Source organism: Electrophorus electricus, chromosome 6 (assembly GCF_013358815.1).
Source record: "Electrophorus electricus isolate fEleEle1 chromosome 6, fEleEle1.pri, whole genome shotgun sequence".
In the NCBI taxonomy this organism is placed as follows: domain Eukaryota; kingdom Metazoa; phylum Chordata; class Actinopteri; order Gymnotiformes; family Gymnotidae; genus Electrophorus; species Electrophorus electricus.
This window is the reverse complement of record NC_049540.1, coordinates 8,410,799-8,435,491: the sequence shown is the minus strand read 5'-3', so window position 1 is coordinate 8,435,491 and position 24,693 is coordinate 8,410,799. Positions and strand designations below refer to the sequence as shown.

The following is a 24,693-nucleotide window of genomic DNA, read 5'->3' as shown; positions in this document are numbered from 1 at the left end:
CAGATGGTCTGTCCTCAGATGTGGGACCACATGAAGTCAGTGTGCATTGACCTGATGGACGGGGTCAGGACACCTTGGCATCTGCCAGAGCTACAGCCTTGAATCTGCCCCTTTTCTAGGCTGTCAGGGATTCATAAAGCAACTCTGATTTTAGGATCTGTCCATCAGAGGGGGTAAGCCGACCTTGAGCCCGTTTAGATGGCTGCACCTTTAGGTCTGTGGGGAAGCCTGGAGTGAAACCTGGAGCTACAAGGATACAGGTTGCACCTGGAGTGGGCCCCACCCATTCCCATAGTGTTGACACGTCTCATTCATCGACATTCAAACTAAACAGAGAGGAATTAGTGCTGGATTTATCCTTTCCCTTCATGTCTGCAGTGAGATCAACAAAGGGAGTTCACATACTTTAGCATAATTAAGGTCTGGATAAATAGCATAGATGAGAGAGCGTTTTAAATGATATAGCATGGAATAAAATATACACTCACTGCCCAATTCATTAAGTACACTATCTTATTTGGGTCATAAGGCAAAGGTTCATCAGGCACTGCAACATTTTACACACTTTAAAGTCACGGGACAGAAACGGACTTCTTGTGAAAGGTTGGCCCAGCTTTACACCTACAAGGTGTGTCTACAAGGCAAGGGTTTTGTTCTTTTGTGACTGCTGGGGGTATCCATCTTTGAAATAAACAAAGAAATAGTGGCTACATTTGTAGTATTCCTGATGAAGCGTGAAACTTGGACACTCAATGACTACAACGTTAAACTGAATAGGATGTTATTCAATCTGCAGCATGTTTGTTGCAGGTCAGAAACTAACAAGGCATCTAAAAACCTTCTACCTCAGAACTATGAACAGAAACCCTGCTGCAAATGGCAAACAGGAAGGAGCAGGGTGGTTGAGACAAAACAACCAGTCATGAGTGTTACAAGTTACAGCCGTGGGAAAAGTGTGTTACATCACTGAACCATGTGGTGTGGGAGGAGCTAGCATTCAGGGTGCTATTTGTAGCCTAGCTAAGCTGTGTTTGAGCTCACATGCCTGACCAGAAGGCTTTTGGCATCTGAACATCAAATTCTACGAGGAGAACTAGAAAAAAGGGAAATAAGAAAGAAAGAATATGTCAAAGAGTGATGTGAAGATGTTACTACTCACTCACTCACATGATCACTCCCTTACTCACTCCCTCCCTCTCTCATTCCCTTACTCACTCCCTCCCTCTCTCACTCCCTTACTCACTCCCTCCCTCTCTCACTCCCTCCCTCACTCCCTCCGTCTCTCACTCCCTCCCTCTCTCTCCCTCTCACTCCCTTACTCACTCCCTCCCTCTCATTCCCTCGCTCTCTCACTCCCTCTCTCTCACTCCCTTACTCACTCCCTCCCTCTCATTCCCTCGCTCTCTCACTCCCTCTCTCTCACTCCCTTACTCACTCTCTCCCTCTCTCTCCCTCCCTCTCTTACTCCCTCTCTCACTCCCTCCCTCTCACTCCCTCCCTCTCTCACTCCCTCCCTCTCTCACTCCCTCCCTCTCACTCCCTCCCTCTCTCTCTCCCTCCCTCCCTTGTTCGTTCTCACTGATGTCCTCTCCATGTTCCATGAAGAAACCTCTTGTCTTTCAGCTTTTCTGCCCTGCTAAATATTATCCTCTTCAAGGAATACTGATATTTATCTGTTCTACGAATCCGAGACTTTTTTAGCTCTCGCTTAAGCACGCACACACAAACATGCATACAAACAAACGCACACGCACAGAGGAGGCTTTTGAGGAGATCATGCGTTTGCCATTACACGGCCCTGCTGACCGCTCCCTTTCTAATGTGCCCTGACATTGGTTCACTCTGGGCACTTTCTCCCCATGCCTTCTAAATAAAATATAAGAAAGACTGATTGGGTTTATTTATAGACATTCCATGTATTCAGAGCTGCAGGGCTGTGCGTCAGCATGTGATGTCTCCCACAAAGAGGTCATCTCCGCTCTGACATCCACCTATACACACCAAGGCGAATGTCATTTTTGGTCACCCACTGAGCAACAACAGCAAAAAAAAAAAAAAAAAAAAAAAACAGAAGAGATTGCAGTATTTACAGCTCCAGGCATGAACCCTGAAATAACCCAGGAAGACCTACTTCTCTCCTACTGCCTGGAGTCTCAGCGGAGACAGACCTGAGCACTGGACACAAGATCTGCAGCCAGTGTTGATGGACCACACAAGGACAGTAACTGTTTTGCAATAGAGCAGTCCTCCTCGAGACGTTCCAGAATCTGTTGCATCTGTTTCTTGTTCTCCTAAAGTGAATTGCCAAAGTGGGTAGAGTGTACACCGTAGTGAAGAGAATGCAGAAGTGGGGTAGCAAAGCACAGCATCTGACTCTTGAGGGTAAAGAAGCAAGACTAGTCATCTAGAGCTGAGAGTTGTTCACATTCACAAGGCACTCTGAGTCAGGTAGCGCCGAGTATTTCACCACTGAGAAAGTTGGAGGAACATGTACATTTCACTGAATGCCAAAGGTATTATATCTTGGTACATACTTGGTATATCACCAAGCAATGTGTGCAAAGCAGTTGTCATAAATGCTTAAAATCAGGATTACATTATTTGTATATAAAACAGGAATCATATACAAAATGTACAGGGCAAAGTTTTGTTTGCTTCTCTCTGGTTTGCATGGACTACTCTTAATCTGATGCATTTCAGTCAGGCTCCAGGAATTTCATAGCCAGGGACATAAACAGGAATATTACTTTAGTGTGCTACAGCTGCCTAAGTGTGTCTATATTAGGGTCAGATTCCTTTTGGAATGTTTCTAACATTTCTAGTAAGTTAAACCAACAATCTGATTCCAAAGCTGCCACTGAGTCTTAGCTCATGGATAACTGGATTTTGCAAGCACCTCGATTTTCTTCCCACAATTCCCTGACAAAATAAGCTCTGTGGGTTCTGTGTAGCGAGGAAAACTACAAACTGGGAAAGCTGTTACTTTACAAGTAAACAGAATAAATCCCTTCCCTGTACAACGGTAAGGTTTTCCCTCACATGCATTCCATGCTGTAGCCTTCCTGCAACCCTTCATGCAGAGTTATATAACTGTACACCGTGGTCCTCCCTGCAACTGATGTTTCCCGATAGAAGGCACTCAAGATGGGTCAGACGTAAAGGAGGGAACATACAGACCCTTTTGCATAAAAGCACACAAGGTAAATGACGTTTGAGCAAGCTGTTAGCTAATTTAAGAGAACTCCCATCCTTTTGGAACACAAATATTAACAGCGACCACGTAAAAGCCTGCAACCACATTCATGTCAACCCAAACAAAGGGCAGCCTTACCGGCAAGCCAAACCCTCTCACCAGAGCTGTACATCTGCACTCAGTGTCACGAAGTCACAAGAATATAAACAGTACAGACAGTCTGTGGATCTGGAAGGAAAACAAACCAGGATGGCCTTCTCCAACTCCCCTACTAAGGCCAATCTACTGGTCTGAAAGCTACAGCATCTGCAGTGTTTACTAGTCCTGTAAATATTTACTCATTACATGCTGGGGAGCACCTGAGTTGGCCCGGCGATGGTCACATGCACTGGCCCAAATAGAACTTGACCTTGTGACCCTTTGTCCAGACATCCGTCATATTTTAGAGTGCCACAGGGAACTGACCTGCTCCTACAATGGTTGGGTGAACCCCAGTAAGCTGTGTGGCACCCTGCAGAATAAAGTGTCATTGACTGGATCTAAAACAGCATATGTCCTGATACTTACTGAAGCGTATGAAAGTACGTCATTCAGATTTACTGCCACCTTACAACATTTAACCTCACACAGGGTACAGCTCAGGTTTGCCACACTGATTAGGCCAAGTGTTCAAAGCCTGCCTAAGCCATTAGATCACTGATCACTAACAATACGTGATCATAAAATGAAAGCATGGTCATTTGAAATGTACAGTGTGTGGTTTCAGGCACTGCTATTGGTTTAAAAGGGGTAGATTTAAATAACACCTTCTGTTATTAGGTTGGAAGGTAGATACTGGCCTGGAACATACAGCGAGTGTTTGGGCCCCAGCGTTACACGGTGCTCCTTGGACGCTGATACCACATACTCGGCCCCGCATTGATCATTTGCCTCTGTGCCCTTCTGTGTTCCCTGAAACCATGTGCACTGAGCACTGAGGCTATTTATAGCATGGCATCTCTGCCTGGAGCCAGGTCATGCTGCATCAGTGCTGAGACGCATGGCGAACCTGAAGAAACACAATGGAGCTCAGTGAAAGCGCAAGGCCAAGGGTATCTGACTCAGCGCTCACTCGCCTTATGGTAGAAACATTGCTGTAATTTGACAGTTTGCTCTGCACGTGTCCTAGTAGGTTTTTAACCATGATCACCCAGACGGGCATGACCATGCGTTTTGAAACGAGCAGGAACAGAGCGTCTGAGGGGCGGCTTTGATAGCCACGGAGGCGCGGCAGGCTGGCGGGTCAGTGACGTGGTCTATTGGACATCAAGTGCAACAATTTTCCACAGGCTTGGAAAAGAAATCACAGGCTTAGAGTTCAAAGGAGTAGAAATAGATGACTAATGTATGTGTCTGCTGTGCTTTGAAGGACCTGAAAAGATTGAATTTATATTAAAGAACTGTGCAGCACTTATTGGTTCAGTCTTGCAGTTCATCTGAAAAGACTTCAAATTTGACATGTCATTGTACTCAAGACAATGCAACTTGTATCTTAAAATATTTGTCATGCAAAAGTAAAATAATATTGCTGAAAAGAAAGAACATTGAACAAAATCTGAAAAGCTAAACAATATGAATTCTTCACCATAATTGCCACTAATATCTATAATATATATCTGAGTGGAAACAGACTGAAAATGCTAACAACATCTGCCAGATGACAGTGTCAAACACACACACACACACACACACACACACACACACAATCTCTCTCTCACACACACACACACAAACTCTCTCTCTCTCTCTCTCACATTCACACACACACACACACACACACACACAAACGCACCAGAGATAGAACTGTAAATAAGGCTTTAAAAGAACTGTACATTTTCTCGTTCACACTTAATTAGAGCCATTGGTCTGTCAGCAACACTCTAGGATTGTAATGTTTCCTGGAAGTGTCCCTACATCTCGCTTCCAAGTTCCATGGCAAAGTGAAAAAAAACCCACTAGAAAACAAGTCAGGAAAAGCCAGCATGAGCACTGTCAAAACTCAAATCCATAAATGTGAAACATAAACGCTGGTTTGACATCGCTGCCATCTGATTCCAATTCAAACCCATAGAGAGGGGGAAAGCAGAGTTCCTTCTGCCAGCATGGCACAGCGTGCTAGCAAAATGTTCTCCTTTCAAATTAAGTGTAACATGGAGAACTGTTCTGTACAATACTGGTGACTAGAGAGCGCCCCCCCCCGGCTGGTGTTCCTGTTTCTCATGCCGATTCCCGCCGTTTCCACTCATGCTGATTCCCGCCATTCCCAATGAAGGACTGGGCCCAGAGTCTTCCTCCACCTGACAGGCCACTAGGCGACAGGAGACAGTGCAGCAAACTCGCAGTAAAGTGCACGTGCACACATTCAGAAGTATGTGCGCACAAACACACACACACACACGCAAGATGCATGCAAGCATACTGCAAAACATGCACATATGCATAAGTAAGTGCATAAACTGTATGCATTTACCTAACAAAATAACACAGGGAAGGATATAATAACTTTTTTGTGGTTCCAGATATTTTGATGACTAACTGGTGATGTGTGTGTGTGCGTGCGTGTGTGTGTGTGTGTGTGTGTGTGTGTGTGGGTGTGTGTGCGCGTGAGTAAAAGATATCTCTCTACTCCTGGTCCTAGCACACACCCAGCAGCACTAGGTACCAGTAAGTGTGTATATATGTGAAAGTGGATGTGGAAAACCTGAACTAGAAGAGATCTACAGCATGTCAGCCTGGACCTGCACTCTGTCTCACTTTATTGCTGCTCTCCACGAGTGACGTTCATTCGCGCTATCAGGTGTCAGAGAGGCATAAGATAGGAAGAAAGATTGGAAAGAAGGAGAATAAACACAGCTTAGGCACAGAGAAAGAGAGAGAATGAGTGAGAGATGGAGACAGAATGAGAGCCAGGCAGACAGGGAGGGATGGTGTATGGAACATAAATGTTTTGAAGAGAGCGAATGAGAGCCAGTGGGGTAGTCCAACACTTAGAATGTTTGTGGCTGGGGGGAGTTGGAAGGAAAAGGCTTCTGGAGTGGGGGGGCACTTTTCCATGCATGACCAAAACACATTGCTTCATCCAATCTATAGCCTTTATTTCACATGTGCTTTTCTTCCCTCCCTCGTTCAACTCACAAGCACGATTTGTTTTGTAACTCGAGGCAACAATCACTGAGTAACAAAGTGCATCTGATGGTCTCGGAGACTCAGAGTTTGTGGGAGGCCCAGGGTAGGTATGGTATATCCCACAATGCTCTTGTTCTGCAAAGAGCCTCAGAAAATACAAGTGGGATGATCTTGGTTAAGATATTGGTTATTAGATTAACTTGGTTATTCTCCAGGCCAAATTAAAAAATAAGATATGATACTTTTCTTGACTGGCAGAAACCCAGAGAACCCCGAAACCGCTACCCTGACCCTGCAGAAACCCAGAGAACCCCCAAACCGCTACCGTGACCCCGCAGAAACCCAGAGAACCCCCAAACCGCTACCCTGACCCTGCAGAAACCCAGAGAACCCCCAAACCGCTACCCTGACCCCGCAGAAACCCAGAGAACCCCCAAACCACTACCCTGACCCCGCAGAAACCCAGAGAACCCCCAAACCGCAACCCTGAGCCCGCAGAAACCCAGAGAACCCCCAAACCGCTACCGTGACCCCGCAGAAACCCAGAGAACCCCCAAACCGCTACCCTGTCCCCGCAGAAACCCAGAGAACCCCCAAACCGCAACCCTGACCCCGCAGAAACCCAGAGAACCCCCAAACCGCTACCCTGACCCCGCAGAAACCCAGAGAACCCCCAAACCGCTACCCTGACCCCGCAGAAACCCAGAGAACCCCCAAACCGCTACCCTGACCCCGCAGAAACCCAGAGAACCCCCAAACCACTACCCTGACACAGAAACCCAGAGAACCCCCAAACCGCAACCCTGACCCCACAGAAACCCAGAGAACCCCCAAACCACTACCCTGACCCCGCAGAAACCCAGAGAACCCCCAAACCACTACCCTGACCCCGCAGAAACCCAGAGCACCCCCAAACCACTACCCTGACACAGAAACCCAGAGCCCTCAAGCAGTATACACACCAGTGGAAAAGCCTTTAAGTGGTCCACAGCTCCCACACCAGTGGAAAAGCCTTTAACTCTCCAACAGCACACACATCAGCTAAAGCTTGTATCTCATGCAGTGATGGCTTCGGCCTGATTTGTGGCTTTTCCACACTTGTTCATTACTTGTGTAGGGACGGTCAGTGAGATCTATTTACGAAAAAAATGTCAGCCTCGTGTACTGACTTTCAGTTAAAGTAAACAAGCAGGGAAGAGGCAGTCCTAGACCTTTGGCACTGGGCTTGAGCGACTATGACAGTGAAGAGCACTATAGCGTCACCATCATGCCAGTGTAACAGTACTGAACTGTGCAAGCTAACATTACAGTGTCATCTAACATTACTTTAAGGCGTCTTCAGTTATCATAGTTGTATCTTGCTGTATTTAAAAAATAAATAAATAAATACAAGTAAGCATGCCTTTTTTTAATCCTGTGCATCACATTTTAAATAAGCCTCATTATTTGTATGTGAGTGTGGAGAGATTCCAGTGCTTCTAAGTAATATCAGCAGTATCCAGATAAGAAATATTTACTGTAGTCCAGTCAGACAGGATCTACAGAATTCTACGCCAAGATGCTTAGTGATTTAAGGCAATAGAGACAGGACTTCTCCAAACACACAGCTGGAGAAAAGGCAGGTTGGTGACGCAGCTAGGTAGTAAAATCATACTGAAAGTTAGCGAAAATGCACACACACACACACACACACACACACACACACACACACACACACGCACGCACACACACACACACACACGCAAGCACACACACACACACACACACACACACAGCACAGCACAGCGCATTCCTTCTACTAGGCTAACACTGCCATTTAAGGATCCAAATCACCCAGGTCAGCAGCCTCCTTCTGTCTCTGTCTCTGTCTCTCTCTCTCTCTCTCTCTCTCTCTCTCTCTCTCTCTCTCTCTCTCTCCTACATACACACACACACACACACACACACACAGGGAAACTTTTAAAGTGAGGGGTTTCTGTATTTCTCAAAATAAATATGTTTCTCTGTTTCTCAAAATGTGTTTATAATCTGTCTCACATGTCTCTGTCAGTTCAGAAATCTTTAACTCTCACATTAAACCATGCATATCACTTATATCACTTGCATAAGTCCAGCAGTCTGAAAGCCAGAATCAAGCCATTAAGCATATACATACAAACAAAGACCTGCTAAAATTAGCTCAAAGAGATACTTGGGTCAGTTCATGTGGTTGGAGGAAAGTTCAGAACATAAAGTTCAGATTCTTCTAGACTGCAGAAAGGAAAGCCATAAAGTGCCCCTTAGTGGACAAATCTAAAAGTGCACCTTCTTAAACCACAGCTTTCAGAAAGTATAACGTGTTAGTCCATGGTTAGTTGAACCTGCATCAGCCCAGGACTACTTGATGACCCCTCCCAGCGCACTAGTGATATAATGATGTCCATAAAGAAGTAGCTCTGCTATGAGGAAGTGACCAGTGGAGTAGAGGGTGGGGTAAAGGGTGGGGTAAAGGGTGGAGTAGAGGGTGGAGTAGAGGGTGGCTGACGAACTGCTCTTCACACCACCGAATGGGCCACAGCTACTGTACACCTAAAACCTCCTACACAACTTGTCCTCCTTTCCTGTACTACACATTTAAAAGGCTGTACAGTACAATCAGCTGGTCCTTTTAACAACCAAAGCATTTTGGCTCATTTTACACCACTGGCCACTTGGTGGCATCAAGTCCAATATCAAACCCGGGAGTAGAGACTGGCCAGCTCTGTGTTTCGGGCCGAACCCTCACGTAAGCAGCGGTGCTGAGTGAAGGCTGTGAGGCTTCAACAGGGCCTGGTTCCCCCATGTCAAGAGCACTCCTTTCCTGCATGAACAACCCGCAAACCTGCAACCCGCACAGCCCCTGCAAAGTCCCGTACAGGCCCTGTAATACGGAAACACTTTATACCGCATGATCTCATTTGTATTTCTGTCTCATTCATCATCTCATTCATTCCGCGTTTAGTTGTATTCAACCACAGACTAATGAATAAGAACAAATGAAGCGCAAAGTCAGGGCACTGCTCTGCTGATCCAAAGCACTACAGCTGTGTCTGTTACTACAATGAAATCAAGGAACCTGCCCTTCACCTGGAGAGAGGTGGGATCATGCAGGAATCAGGCTGGAAACAGATCACGTGTGATTGTGTATTCTACACTAACCAAATGCTTTATTGCCATTTCTGTGTTGCATTGTAGCACGGTTTAGGCACTGATGCTGAAATGTTCTGGGATACTATATAGATACACAGAACTGAGCAAAGTCTTGGGCACCCTAGGAAAACTGTTTATAGCTATTTATCAGGGCAGTATTTTTTGCATAAACAAAAATAGTGGATATTCGTTTGACTGGATGTTTTCTGGTTTGTTTGATTGTTTTCCCCTGCTAAAGTGTGTTGATGGGAGAGTTCTACTCTACCTGTTCTATAGTTCTATAAGAAAACAGATGTGAGTCTTAACTGTTTCAAGTATTTGAAGTTGTGCTAAATTTGTGTTTTCTGCAAGTCAAAACGGCCTTGTAAGGGGTGTAGAAAAGCCAAGCAGGACACAATACCTACCTGTACTTTCCATTAAAATACATGCATATTTAAATACATACAAAAACATATTTGTTACATTTACATTAATGTTTTAATGTAGTAATTTGTGTGTTTTGCGTGCAAATGAACACTTACTGCCCAGATAAACAACAGAACTGTATATACTGCACTGTGTATATATATATATATATATATATATATATATATATATAAAGTAAAGTAAATAACTTTTAAGTAACTAAACAACTATAAAGAAAATCTTACATTGTAACTTAATAGAATGAACTCAAAATTTAAAATTTTACGATAGTTACTTATATACGTTATCAAAAATGTCTGCAGTGTAGCGTGTACACAGACGTTTCAGTTTGGGAGCAGTTGGAGACAGAGCTCTGCGCCTCACCTTCCGGCCAGAGAAGAGCATGCAGAGCTGGTGCATGGATCCTCCGTTCTTGGTCAGCTCCTTCTTCAAGGTTTTGGGCGAGGGCAGAGTCCAGCCTCCCTTGCTCCCGGCAGACACCTCCAGGCAGTTGATGGCGTTGTCAGAGGTGAAGCAGGTGGTGCGCGGGTCCTGGAGGAGGCTGCCCTCGCTGTGTGTGCGCCTGCGGAGCGAGTTCTGGACGCTGAGGCCGCCGCCACCATGTTTCTCGCACCCACCCGCGTCCACCATGCTCCGCCTCTTGCCGCCCTCCAGGAAGTTGTCGTCGCTGTCGTCTTCTTCCTCCTCGTCGTCCTCCTCATCCTCCTCGTCCTCTTCGTATTCCTCTTCTGTGCCAGGTGTGGAGAGGGCGTCGGTGCTGAAGGACCGGTCCAAGCGTAGCTCTGGGATGATGAAGGACGAGGAAGAGGAGGAGGGAGGCGCGTTGGTGTCAGGAGCTTCTGAGGCGTTGTCCTCTTCTGTTGCTGGCAGCTTCTCGTCTCCGCCAGCCGCGCCCAGGTCTTCCTCCCCCTCTTCATCCTCTGGGGTCTTCCTCGCCTCCGCTTCCTCTCCCCAGGCCTCAGTCAGGCTGCCTTCCATGCTTCTTCCCTCCTCTGCCTCGGTGGAGGAGGAAGGCATCACGGGCACCAGGTACTGTGTCTCTTCCAGGAGCGTGAGCTCGCTGGGCTGTGGGCTGCTCGCTGTGGTCACCCCAGTATCAGACAGGCTGCCCAGTGAAGGCTCATCCACCAAGGGGTGCCGGTGAGCCCCCACATCATATTGCTCTGCCAGCTTAGGCTCCAGCATCTGGAGAAACAGATACAGAAACGTAAGGTGACAGTCTAACTCGGTGCTTAAACTCATAGGTAGCAATGCAGTATGAAATAACGTGCAGTATGGGAAAAAGTACCCAGTTGAAGGAGAGAAGTCCAAGCCAGTCACCCATATGGGGATAACATGTGTCAGGTTTATTTATTTGTATAACACACCACAAAAAATATCCATTCACTGATACACTGGCATGTGCCAGCATGAACACAGATCTGCACATAGAAAAAAATCTTTTTCTTTTCTTTTTCTCACCTAATCCCTCTATTCCTCTGTCCTGCTATCCTTTATTCCTGTCCTATATCCCTCTATTTTTATGTCCCTCTATCCTCTATCCCTCTGTCTTCCATTGTTCTGTCCTATATCCCTGTTCCTTCATGCATCCCTTCATGTCTGAGCAGCACACACTTCATGAGCTCTGAACACACACAACCTACTGACTACTCATCACATATGCAGACCCAGGCACCCATGAACACACATGCACATATTCTTTTACAACACACACACGCACACACAAAAACACACACACTTATACACATAGAAGTCTTTTGAGATGATGCTTTTATTACTACATAGATCTACTGACCTCATCCTGCCAAATTTGCCATCATGTGTTTACTCACTTAATCAATGCACAAACACACATGCCCATGCATACAGTGCGTATTTCAAATCATATATTCAGCACATGCACTTGAGGTCAAAACCCCCACTTATAATGTTACTTTAAGACCATATGATTTCAATTTAAGGCCATATGGTGTTACTTTCAGGCCATATGGTGTTACTTTAAGACCATATGGTGTTACTTTAAGGCCATATGGTGTTACTTTCAGGCCATATGGTGTTACTTTCAGGCCATATGATGTTACTTTAAGGCCATATGGTGTTACTTTAAGGCCATATGGTGTTACTTTAAGGCCAAGTCTTCACACAGGTGCCCTGTGACCCCTTGTGATTCTTCCACTCTCTCTCCATCTCGCTATGATATGCGCTAACCCCACAGCTGCCCACTGTCAGCTGACCCTTTCTGGGTATGCTGGTATATTTCTGAACATTCTGGCTGGCTGTTCTCAGTATACATTTGTTCCACATCACATGGCTGGAGCTTCGTGAAAAAGGTCATATCTGCTGTAGGTTTAATGAAACATTTACAGCTCATCCAAGAGTCACTAGAGCAGCAATGCGTGAGCTAATATGGAAGGTAGTACACTATAGTGCAAACACATGCGTAAAGGCCTTGATACCAAGTGCTGAAAGGTTGTTTTAAAAGGAAGAATAAAAAGAGATCGCAGTCTGTCCATACTGAAGTATCAGTGCAGGGGCTTTGAACAATCCAGCTTCTTATGATATTTTTAATGTATTTTGTTTTTTTGTTGTTATTATTATTATTATTATTATTATTATTATTATTATTATTGTGGGCTTTTTCAGCATTCACCTCTGAAGAGGTCAAATTTCAGACCTTATCTTCCAACAATTTTTAAGTCCCCAGCACACACACAAGGCCTCCTAAGGCATGTGTTTTTGCACTGAGGACATTTTTAGAAACCCCCTGCTTGCACGTTTAGTTTTCAAAGCTCACGGCTCCCCTCGGTTTCTTTGGCTCTCACACTACTGCGAGGGAAACAACCCATTTCAGGAAATGACCCAAATGGAGCTCTCACCAAATGTGGCTGCTCACATTTATTGCCTATCAAACGAGTGAAATGTGGGATTATTTGCCAACATGTCACTGTAGGGATGCGCCATGCAGCTCAGTGCACTCCCCTGGCTCACAGCCTCTTCTCAGTTACAGAGAGAGAGAGAGAGAGAGAGAGAGAGAGAGAGAGAGAGAGAGAGAGAGAGAGAGAGAGACGGAGACAGAAAGATGGAGAAATGGAGATAGAGGGGAGAGAGGGGGAGAATGAGAGAGACAAAGTGACAGAGAGAAGGAGAGAGAGAGGCAGAGCAAGAGAGAGAGAGAGAGAGAGAGAGAGAGAGAAAGAGAGAGAGAGAGAGAGAGAGAGAGAGGGAGAGAGAGAGAGGGAGAGAGAGAGAGACAGAGAGAGAGAGAGAGAGAGAGACAGAGAGAGAGAGAGAGAGAGACAGAGAGAGAGAGAGAGAGAGAGAGAGAGAGTGCTCCCATGCTTTCAAAGCTGCATCTCCAACTGCATATACGACAGGCCTCAGGTGGTCCCCATCAAATGTAACCACTTGAGTAAAAACTACTGAATCTTAAGCAGACAGCCCCCTTTTCATTGACAGAATCTGTTATTAACAACCATATACCGCCCCCTCCCCTTCCTATTTAACTCTAACTCTCTCCGTTACTGCCATTTCTCCCCATTTTTCCTGTCCAGGTTCCGACGGCTCCAGGTCGCAGACGTTAGAACCGCAGTTAAAACAGCTAGAGTAGCTGATCAGTCTAAAGTGGCAATTTCAGCTGGCCGTGGAGCAACTGGGTTTGTGAGGCACTTTGCAAGTTTCATGTTTCAGAAAGCCGGGGACAGATTAGCAAAAAAACCACTAAACCAATTCCATTAGCCATTTCCGTCCCCAGGTTTCATTTCTCAAACAGCCGGACAAAAAGTGGCCGCTCTTCCCAACATCCTACCATTCCTCTCAACCTAGCTAACCATGGAATTACGGATGCCCAAGGCTGCAGCCAGCCACATCCATGCTAAACGAGTCTGATGCAGCCCTGACTAAACGTGCCAAACTACAGTACCTTGCGAAAAACGCCTCCACTACTGGCCACATGCGTGACAGACAGCGATAGCTGCCCATGCTGCACACGTGAGTGGAAACACTGCTCTGTAAATAGTGTCCACTGCCCTACATAGGAAGAAGGGATATGCATTCAGGAAGGCGCTGAGCCAGACATGCCTGTCTCCTCTCCCTGTCCGTCATTCCCAGCGTTTAAATGTTCATAAGATCACTAGCAAGGCACAGCTGTCATGGAACGCTCGCCTCCCGCAAGCCATGTGGTTCGGCCCGCCACGTGCAGTGGGAGGATCCTGTTTCCTAGCCACACCTGCACACACCTGTATTGTGTTAGTCTTCTGTGCATTTAAACACCCCCAGGAATTTCTTCGGGGGGGGGGGGGGGGGGGGTGGGGGGGGCTGAGGCTGTTGAGCCTGGGCCGGGGAGGACCGAGGGGCACCACAATGAACAGAAAGAGGGCGGATGGGTGGAGCCAGTGGGATCTCCAGAGTCCCTTCCCTTCAGTGGACTCGCAAGCAAGACTGGAAGGGTCTGCCCAAAGCCTCAGAGGCAAACCGCCTCTGAGACGCTCCTAGAGTGGCAGGAGATAGGAGGACCATTGGGGGAGGTAGCACGTTTGGACATGCACCCCCGCGTGTCCGTTGAGGCCATGGATATGTTCGAGGTGCCTGTGCCAATGGCACGCGCCACGTCACAGCGCCTTATGTGTTTGTGCGTGGGCGCTATTGTGTGTTTGTGTTTGCGCCTTTTATGTTTGCAGGCGCAACATCGTCGGGAGCGTACCGGACTACCCTGAGGGAGGCCACGAGGTCTCCCTTGCCGCCAGGTACTGGGTGGGCACCGGGCATGACCGTGCTGTGTTTGTGTTTACGTGTACATGGCGCCCGGAGGTTTGCGTTCTCTGGAAGGATGCGTCGGGAGCTGCGCCCCTTGGGAGGGGGTTCTATCACGGAATGCTCGCCTCCCGCGAGTCACGTGGTTCGGCCCGCCACGTGCAGTGGGAGGATCCCTCTTTCGTAGCCACACCTGCACACACCTGTACTGTGTTAGTCTTCTGTGCATTTAAACTCTTGTCGTTGTGTGCAGTGTTGTCGGTTATTGTTGACGTAACGTGTTAATGTAGATGTATTCTTGTTTATCGTGTCTGTTTGATGTTAACCGTTTCATGTTCCTTGTTTGTAATTCGTGTGAGTGCTGTTGTGTTTATATGTAAATAAATGTTCGTCCACATCACTGAGCCTATGCGTCTTGCCCCTCACTCTTCGGTACTCGGGCCACACGCGTTACAACAGCGCACCCGAGGGAAAGGATAGTACAGAAAGCATCCCACGCTGGCACACACATATAGCCTGTGAGTACGTGGGGGGTCCCGCATCCTGAGCCAAGACAAAAATGAAGACGGAAAGAAAGGAGCTCGTCTGCGACTGTTCCAACAGAAAATGCTGTAAACAAAAGCATTACAAAGACACCTCAGACTTGATGAGAAATCTCCAATCACAACAATACAAGATATAAAGCAACACCACTGGAAAGCCATGAGTTGGGATTTTTAAGCATCCTTGAAGTGAAAATGCATTTATGGCTCTTCAGTGAGCAGATTTATAGCTCATTTTGCGAAATGCCCTTTTTCCGCCTGCAAAACAAACAGTGAGGATATCGCTTTATGGAGCCAATGAGCCAAACACAGATATGAGAAACAGGAACCACCACTGATGACAAAAAGAGCCATTTGCATTGAGACGATCCACAGCACAAAGAACAGCGACAAGACCGGCCATGCGAAATGAGCCGCGGTGAGACGAGACACGCCGAGAGGAGCCACAGGGAGACAAGCTAGAGAGACAATTAATGGCGAAAGCAGCAAAGTCAGCCCTGGGTGTGTCACGGGCGCGAGACAAAAGCACCACCTGTCCTGTCAGACACACATGTTCTCTCCCCTTGTCTCCAACTGCTGTTGTGATTCTGACAGGCTCCGGGGGCTCCCCGCCTCCGAGAATCCCGAGCGTGTGAGGAAACCACTAACCAGAGCAACATAGCAACACTTCTGGAAAGCAGAAGGATATTTTTGTCAGATGAAGTAACTCCAATATAACCATAACAGCACCTCGAACAACAAACCAGCAACATTAGATGTGTTCACGAAGTTTGGAAGTGATGAACACACTGAGTAGTTGAGCAAGCAGTTAGATAGATTCATCCAGCCGGAGCTGGCTAGTAGTAGCTAATTAAATTTACTCCATTACATTTAATCAATTACATCTAATTGGTTACATTTTTGATAAATTTGCACTTTTTCATTATAAAATACAGTTTATATAATATTATTAATAATAATCATTCTACTTGAAGAATGTGCTTTAGATATGTAGATTTACTAGTTTACTAATTATTTTTTCCTTTTTATGTTCATTATGTTCTGTGACAGTGCCCAGGTTACACATGAGTTAAATATCCAACACCACTTCTCCAGTGCATATCACCCCGAGTCCCAGGGTGCATTGGAAAGGTTCCATCTGACTTTTAAAAATATGCTGAGGTCTTAATATGCTGAGAAAGATCAAGATTGGGATGAAGGTGTTCCTCTGCTCCTTTTGCTATCTGTGACACAGTTCAAGAGTCTTTGGGGTTCAGCCCTAATGCATTACTTTTTGGATGCACAGTGCGTGGTCCATTGAAGGTTTTATATGACCAATGGTTGTCATCCAGTCCCAGAAATAATGTCCCTCTTTGTGATTTTGCTGCCAAATTACATAATCGATTGCACTTTGTTCGACAACTAGCCAAGCACAATCTTAATAGCTCTCAGGTAGCTATGAAGGCAATTTATGACTGAAAAGCTGTTGGTTGTTCATTGGAGGTTAGTGACAAGGAATTAGCCCTTTTGCCTATGTTGGGATCTTCCTTAAGTTCACGCTTTGCAGGTCCCCATGTGATAGAGAAAAGATTGTCCCCGACCAATTATGTTTTGGCTACCCCCATCGTAGATGAAAGACGTGTATGTGTCATATCAATTTGCTAAAGCCCTATGTGGATCGAGATGTGGTTTCCCCATCATCATCAATCCCTCGTACCCTGGCTATGGTTACGGTTGCTGCTGAGTATTCCCCTGAGCAAGACGGCTTACACTTGGCTCACAACTGTCTACCATGTGCACGTCTGCCCAACTAAGAAGCCCTATAATGTCTCCCAGAGAAGCTATCAGACTTGTCACCCTCAGCTAAGGATGACCTCCTTGCTCTGATTGAGAGATACCATCAATATTTTCTGATACCCCTTCGTGTACTCCTGTTGTTCAGCATGATATAGATGTTGGCTCACACCCTCTGATTAAACAACATCCCTATCAAGTAAACCCCCTGTAAACATGCTTTGTTGGAACAGGAAACAACATATCTGCTTGATAATGGTTTAGCCATCCATAGTAACAGCCCTTGGTGTTTCCACTGTCTTCTGGTTCCGAACCTGACGGAACCTTTCGCTTTTGCACAGATTATTGTAAAGTGAATGATATTACAGTGCAGGATTCATTCCACATGCCTTGTATGGAGGACTGTGTTGACAGAATAGGATCTGCTAATTCCGTGAGTAAGCTCGACCTCCTAAAGGATTATTGGCAGGTGCCGCTTATTCCTCGCCCCTCAGACATTTCAGCTTTTGCCACCCGATAAATTCCTGCAGTACACCTTTATGCCTTTGGGTCTCAAAAATGCACCTTCAACCTTTCAGCGATTTAGGAATATTGTGTTAGGTGATGTCCCAAATTGTGAAGCCTACCTAGATAATGTAGTTGTTTATACTCATATGTGGGAACAACACCTACAAACATTAGAAATGTTTTTTTGGAAAGTTGCAGGACGCTTCGCTTGTTTTGAATCTAGAACAATATGATTTTGGTACGGGCGAGGTAGCATACTTGGGCAAACTAGGTGGTCATGGGATGCTTCGACCATTGGATGCCAAAGTGCAGGCCATTTTGTCCTTTCCTGTCCCAGACAACAAACGGAGTCTCAGACATTTCCTCCTTTATATTGGAGGTTGATGCTAGTGGTGTAGGTGCTGGTGTTGTCCTCATACAGGAGGATACCCAAGGCTTAGAACACCTTGTTTGTTATTTCTCAAAGAAATTTGTAAAACATCAATTAGCACCATAGAAAAAGAGGCACTTGCTCTTTTGTTAGCGCTGCAACATTTTGAAGTTTATATTGGAGGCAGTTCTCAGCCAGTTACAATATATACTGACAATAATCCCTTGGTCTTTCTTAGCCGTATGGAAAACACCCACCAGCTTTTTATGCACTGCTCCCTCATTGTTCAGGAGTTCAACTTGAATATCCTACACAAAAAGGGAAGTGAGAATGTGGTAGCAGATGCCTTGTCCCGGGCTTAGATTTATTTGATGGTTGATGGTATTGATTTATTTCCTAACGGAGAATTTCTGAGGAGAAATCCACGCTTAAGAGGAAGGGTTTAAGTGTCCGCCTGTATGTCTGCATTCTGTGTTCCAGGTTCTGCCTCTGGCTTTCCGGTATCCCCCATCCCGAACCACACCAGGGTTTCCGGTGAGCAGAGGTCCATGTAAAAGGAAAAAGAAGAGCCAAAGGGCTTGGCTGAAGGCTCATTGGAGGAGAGTTTGGTGTTGTTGGTTTGGACTCATTGCTACAGTCTGAGCTTGTGTTTGCTAGACTTTATGTGTATGACTTTGGATTTGCCCCTTGATTTACAACTTGTTTTGCCCCTTGTTTGATTGCTGGATAATATATGTATCTTGTACCTTGTGTGTATATATATATATATATATTGTCCTGTATATAGTTACACACTATGGTAAGGAGTGGCTGCCATTTTGTTTTGGTGTGGGTTTATCTTTGTTTCTAACAGTGTATTCATTGTAAGTTTCTTTTTTTTCTTTTTGTTAGCTTAGTCAGTTGTCATTTTGTTTCTAGTGTGGTTTTTGTTTGTTGTGTTGGCCTTGGACACTCCTGACGTGATGGCACCAGTTTCCTGTCTTTAAATCAAAAGCTTGTAACTTCACTAGACCTTTGCTGTCAACTTTGTCTGGTTCTTCATTCCATTACTCCTTTCAACCCTATGTTATGGCCTGGACCTCTCAGTTCTGAATTTTATTATTTTATCTTAGATGAGAACTATCACAAAAAAGAAAAACTCATTTTTTTCTTATTAAATGCATACATAGCAAGTACACTGTAATGTACCCAAAATTTGTACCAAAAAAAGCTACCTGTACTTCACTGCTTCTCTGCATTACTGATATAAGCATAGCTTTACGGCACTTTCCCCACCTCTGGAATCAATACAGTCCTTAGACACAGCTGCCCCTTAAATGTTTACACAGCCAAACGCTGCAAGTAACCGTGTAAACTCTTCCCACACCACCACCTAATGTGAATCGCATCCAAGCAATCCCAATCACCTAGCCAGATGAGAGCAACACCATCGATCAGCGACCTGTGTAGCCACAACCAATCGATGAATGAAGATGCGTGATCTGCACAGCCTGAGGGCATGAAGACCATCCGAAAGCAATAATCATTAATCAGTAATAGGTGTCATCAGGCAGGGCTAATCTGCCAAATGTGCACACTCCTTTAATTTAACCCACAGCAACAAGTGGTGGAGCCAGTGGAAATAAGCTCATTTATTATTCATTTGGGGTGGGGGCTCATTATGACTGCATAAGTGGAAGGAAGGTGGGTGGTTGGGCTTGGAAAACAACATTCCTGTAACAGGGAACCCTTTTAGCTCAGACCACACACCAGAGGAGCATAAAAAATACACGACTATTTCCAACTTGGTTTTTCCAAAACATGTTCCTATGCTTATGTCAAGGATGTCTATGATGGGGCACACTAGTTTCAAATGACAGAAGCCTTGGAGAAGAGGAGAGATGGAGAGGCCCTGTGAGGGAGAAAAGGAGAGGTGAAGAGATGATGAAGACCGAGGGGCAGAGAGATGGAGACGGAGACGATGAGAACAGCCATGCAGGTTTATCCTAACAAAGACTGCTGCACTAATCCTATGAGGCAATTAAGTTCTCTAGACCAGAGTGAATGAATAAGTGAATGAATGAGTCAGTGTGTGAGTAAGTGAATGACACTGGTGGAAACTAACAGCAGTGTAATACTGTACTTGAGTGCCATTTTTGAGTATTTGTACTTTACTTATTTACACTTTTGGAGAATTGAAACTCACTCCAGTATAAAAAAGCCACTTTTGATTCACTACATTTGTCTAAACACTAGTTACTTTAATGAGGTCATAAATTCTTTATATTTTGTTTTGAACATGTTTAATGAACTAGGAGAGATGACCAATAACATTTTTTATTTTTTACATTAAAAAAATGTAAATGCAGTTATTTAAATGCCGTTATTCACTTTCAACAAAATGAACCCCAGGAGTTAAAGGCCCCAGTGCCTCTAAATCAGCATTTAATCAAATGTAAAGAGGCAAGTATGCATTGACTAAACTCAGAAAAAGATGAGTGAGAAAGAGAGAGAGCGAATGAGAGAGTGAATGAGACACCTGAAGTACTAAATTGAGAAAAGTGTGAGACATAAAGAATCCTTGGCTCATTTCTCTAGAGGACCTCTCAGCAGGGCGTACATTTCCAGCTGGGTGGACACAGAGTGCTACAACACGTTGCTGGCCTCTGAAGGCTCATCCTCAGATCTATAAAAGCTGGCTATAGTGGAGTTATTTCCCTCTCCATTTACTATAAGCCTCCATTATGGCCTCACTAATGTTAGACTCCTGCTGTTATGCAACATACGATATAATACAATAATCTCATAAAGTTGTATCATATAATATCTTGTTATATCAGAACATGTATGACTAACAAAGGTAATGAAATATGTATAAAATACAGGATGCAAGAGTAACATGTCAGCTCTGTCTCAGACCCAAGCCCAAAACCCTCAAGTCATGAACCCTCCTTAGGAGTCTGGGATGATTCCGATTGGCTACTTTCCCAAGCAGAGGCCACTCTTACTGCTTCATAGAATGCGCCACACACACACACCATACACACATACACACACACACACACACACACACACACACACACACACACACACACACACACACACGCAGCAGCAGAAGCTGGAAAAAACAGTAGCACCAGAGCTCACTTACGTCAGAAGAAGTGATCACAATGTTCAGCCTCTCCATTCCACACTCTCCTACACTCCCCGACACTCTCATACCATTCCATACATTCTCCTACAATTCCCTGCACTCTTCTACACTCCCATGCACCATCCTACACTCCCCTACATTTTCACACTTATATTACTAAGAAAAAAAGAAAGAAAGATTGATTGAATGAAGATTGATTGGCACTCCTAATTGGCTCCTGTAGGGTAGAGTACATCTCTACGGATAAACATGAGCTTTTGCTGTGCCCCTCCCACTGCTCTTTGATGCTCATCAAGGAGCTGAAGCCCCGCCAACTGAGGCTGTCCTTAGAAACGGCGGACACTGCGCCAACTGAGACATGGGTGTGGGAGATGGGCAGGTCGATGGTGGCTTAATTCGCTCTAGTCCCAGTGGGTCAGCTCTACCCAGCAAGGCCAAATCAGTCAGGCAGCACTCAGCCATCTGGTCGAGGTGCGTTAGGTATCGATCAGCAGAACAACGTGGGGTAGCATCAGAGAAGTCAGGTTAGGGATATTACCGTGTGCGAGTGTGTGTGTGTGTGTGTGTGTGTGTGTGTGTGTTTTCAAGGTGACAGAAAAAGGCCAGAGCGACATGACAAACGCAGAGGATGCGCCCAGCATACCAATGTGGTAGGCAGGAGGACATTCACTCTGCAGATTACGTGGGTCATGGAGCTGGGGTAATCAGAGGACACACACACACAACATGCCGCTGTAATCACTAAATAAATGTCTTTATGCATTGCAGACACTCCACCGGATTCAAAATTAAAGCAAATTCATTCTTGTTGAAGCAAACAGCTATCTGGTGAGTAAGTACATTAAACTGATGACATCAACCAGCAGACGTCCCACACCCAGTAGGACTGATGATGATTGATTCCTACTGAGAAGGACATGTTCTGGGAGTGGCCTGCATTACAACAAGGCAATAATTATCAATAATAACAGGGCCACATGCAGTAAGTCATTTTCTATACTCACTGTCGTTAGTGTGGTAGGAGTGAAAGTGGTGGCATATGCATGCTTCAGAGAACCTAAAAAGTGATGAATAAATAACTAAAAAAAAAATTAAAAAAAAAACACTGGAACTACATGTAGTTCTGAATACATGTGGTGGTATATGCACCAGTGACTCAATGAGTTACACCATTGAACAACTGTCGGGGGTTTGAATCTCGACCAGGGCAGCTCGAGCGTGGACCCTTAGGCAAGGTACTTTACGCTACCTGCTTACCTCAACAGTGGGAGTCAGAATCAAGATCGTCACGTGTGTTGCCCAAGTCAACAAGGTCCGCATCAGATGCTGGGGGACCAGGACAATCTGAGGAAAAGTGGGCTGCTCGGACAAATATAAGACACTCATGGATGAGGGTGGAGAACAGAGGACTGTTGGAATGCTATTGCACAAGCACCCAGTGAGAGCGGATATATGCAAAGGATGTTGGAACTATGGATGCCTCAAAACCCAGCATCTAGACTAACACCGACATAACTATACTGCGTGCGCGTTGTTATTGGGCAAGTTGTATTTTTGAGGATTCATTTTATTATTGAACAACTACAGCGCTCTCGGTCAATCCAAAATGTTAATAAACCTCAAACCTGAAATTTTAAGAGTGTAAAAGTGAGGTTTGGGCTTTCTTAGGAGAATATCTATGTGTGCATAATTATAGGGCAACTATTAGTGTGCAAAATTATCACGCAACTAAATGAAATACAGAAGTTTTCCAATCTCACTTGTTTCTTTTCATCTGTTAAAGTGAGAATAATAAACAAACAACTCAAAATTTACAAATAAACATTTCTGACATTAAAAAAAAAAAGTTCTCAATAGGGTTTAGGCCAGGTGAGGAAGGGGACCATGTCATTATTCTTTCATCTTTAAGGCCTTTACCTGCTAGCCACACATTGGAGTACTTTGATGCATGCGATGGAGCATTGTCCTGCATAAAAATCCTGGTCTTCTTGAAAGAAGCAGACTTTTTCCTGTACCACTGCTTGAATAAAGTGTCTTCTAAAAACTGGCAGTAGATTTGGAAGTTTATTTTTGAGTCCATCTTCAACTCAAAAACGTCCAAATAGCTCATCTTTAATGATACCAGCCCATAGGAGTACCCCACCTCCACCCTGCTGGCATGGAGTCAAAGTGGAGCTTTTTGCCCGTTAGTGATCCAGCCATGGGCTCATCCATCTGCTCCATCAAGAGTCCATCTTAAAACATTCTGTCTTCAGATATTTCTTGGCCCAGTTTTGACCTTTCACCTTATGCGTTTTGTTCAGTGGCAGTCGGGTTTCAGCCTTCCTTACCTTGGCCATGTCTCTGAGTACTGAACACCTTGTACTTCTGGGCACTCCAGGTAGGTTGCAGTTCTGGAATATGACAGCACTGGAGGATAACGGGTTCCCAGTCGCCTCACATTTGATTATTTTCAAATCTTTGGCAGTTCATTTGCATCTTTTTTTCTCAACACATTTCTTGCAACCCTGTTGACTATTTGCAACAAAACATTTGATAGTTCTGTGATTACACCCCAATATCTTAGCAATTTTAAGAGTGCTGCATCCCTCTGAAAGCCATTTTAAAATTTTTTACGTTTCAGAGTCAGTTAAATCTCTTTTTTGGTCCATTTTGCCACAGGAAAAGAAGCTGCCTAATAATTATGCACACCTTGATATAGGGTGTTGATCTCCTTAGGCCACACCCTCCCTCATTATACACATACACATGATATGCTTAATTCCAATACGCATTCAGGTTTATACAGCTTGGAGTTGGAAAATATGCATAAAAATTATAATATGGTCAAAATACTCTATTGCCAAATAATTGCGCACACAGTGTAGTAGCTTAGTTGATCATCATATGATGATATCATCCACCTACCATCCAACTACTGGCCTATAAGTGTGAAGTGTGTGTAAGTGTGAAGGTCCTGTAAGTTGAAAGATCCGAGCATCATTGTGTATTAAATGAGTAGGCACATGGCTCAGTACATGAGCAGGGCCCTAATTGAAGAACTCAGTAGAGCTGTGGAAGACAACAGAGGCAAAAATCACCATAAAGTGGGATTTACCAAGGAGATGCCCTGAATGGAGCAACCTCCTCTACTTGGATGATGGCTCCAAGCAGCATGCCAGGTTATGCAGGAATGTCGTTCAGACTGTATCACTGTGGTCGGAAGGTTGCTGAGGGGATGGTACTACAAGAAGGCAGCTACAAGTACCTTGGAATCCCAAACAAAATGGGAAACATGAAGAGGCAACAAGGAAAGCAGCTTCATCCCAAAGGGTGAAGAAAGTCTGGAGAACACAGATGAATATGAAGAACAAGATCTGGGCTATCAACACCTACGCTCTACCAGTTATCAGATACCCTGCTGGCATAATAAGCTGGTCAAAGTAGGAGGCAGAATTCACTGGTGTCAAGATAAGACAGCACCTCACAATGCACAGAGGATTACATCCCAAATCCATCACACTGAGACTGTACATCAAACGGAAGGAGGGGCACTGAGGACTAGTGAGCATCCGAGCCACTGTCCAGGACGAAACAACCTAGATCCAGGAGTACACCAGGAAGAAGGTGCCAAAGGGATGAAGTGCTTAGTGAATACCTCAGACAGCAGAGACCTGAGGATGATGGG

The 24,693-nt window shown here is 45.1% G+C and overlaps 1 protein-coding gene across 9 annotated transcripts in view; it reads right to left on the bottom strand.

Moving 5' to 3' along the window:
- Positions 1–24,693, bottom strand: part of rgs3a (regulator of G protein signaling 3a) — a 136,196-nt gene that overhangs the window by 27,583 nt on the left and 83,920 nt on the right. For all 9 annotated transcript variants that reach the window (XM_035526941.1, XM_035526932.1, XM_035526929.1 and 6 more), the window contains one exon: positions 10,316–11,137. In XM_035526941.1, coding sequence (XP_035382834.1) covers positions 10,316–11,137 — 822 coding nt within the window. The remainder of the gene's footprint in view (positions 1–10,315; positions 11,138–24,693) is intronic.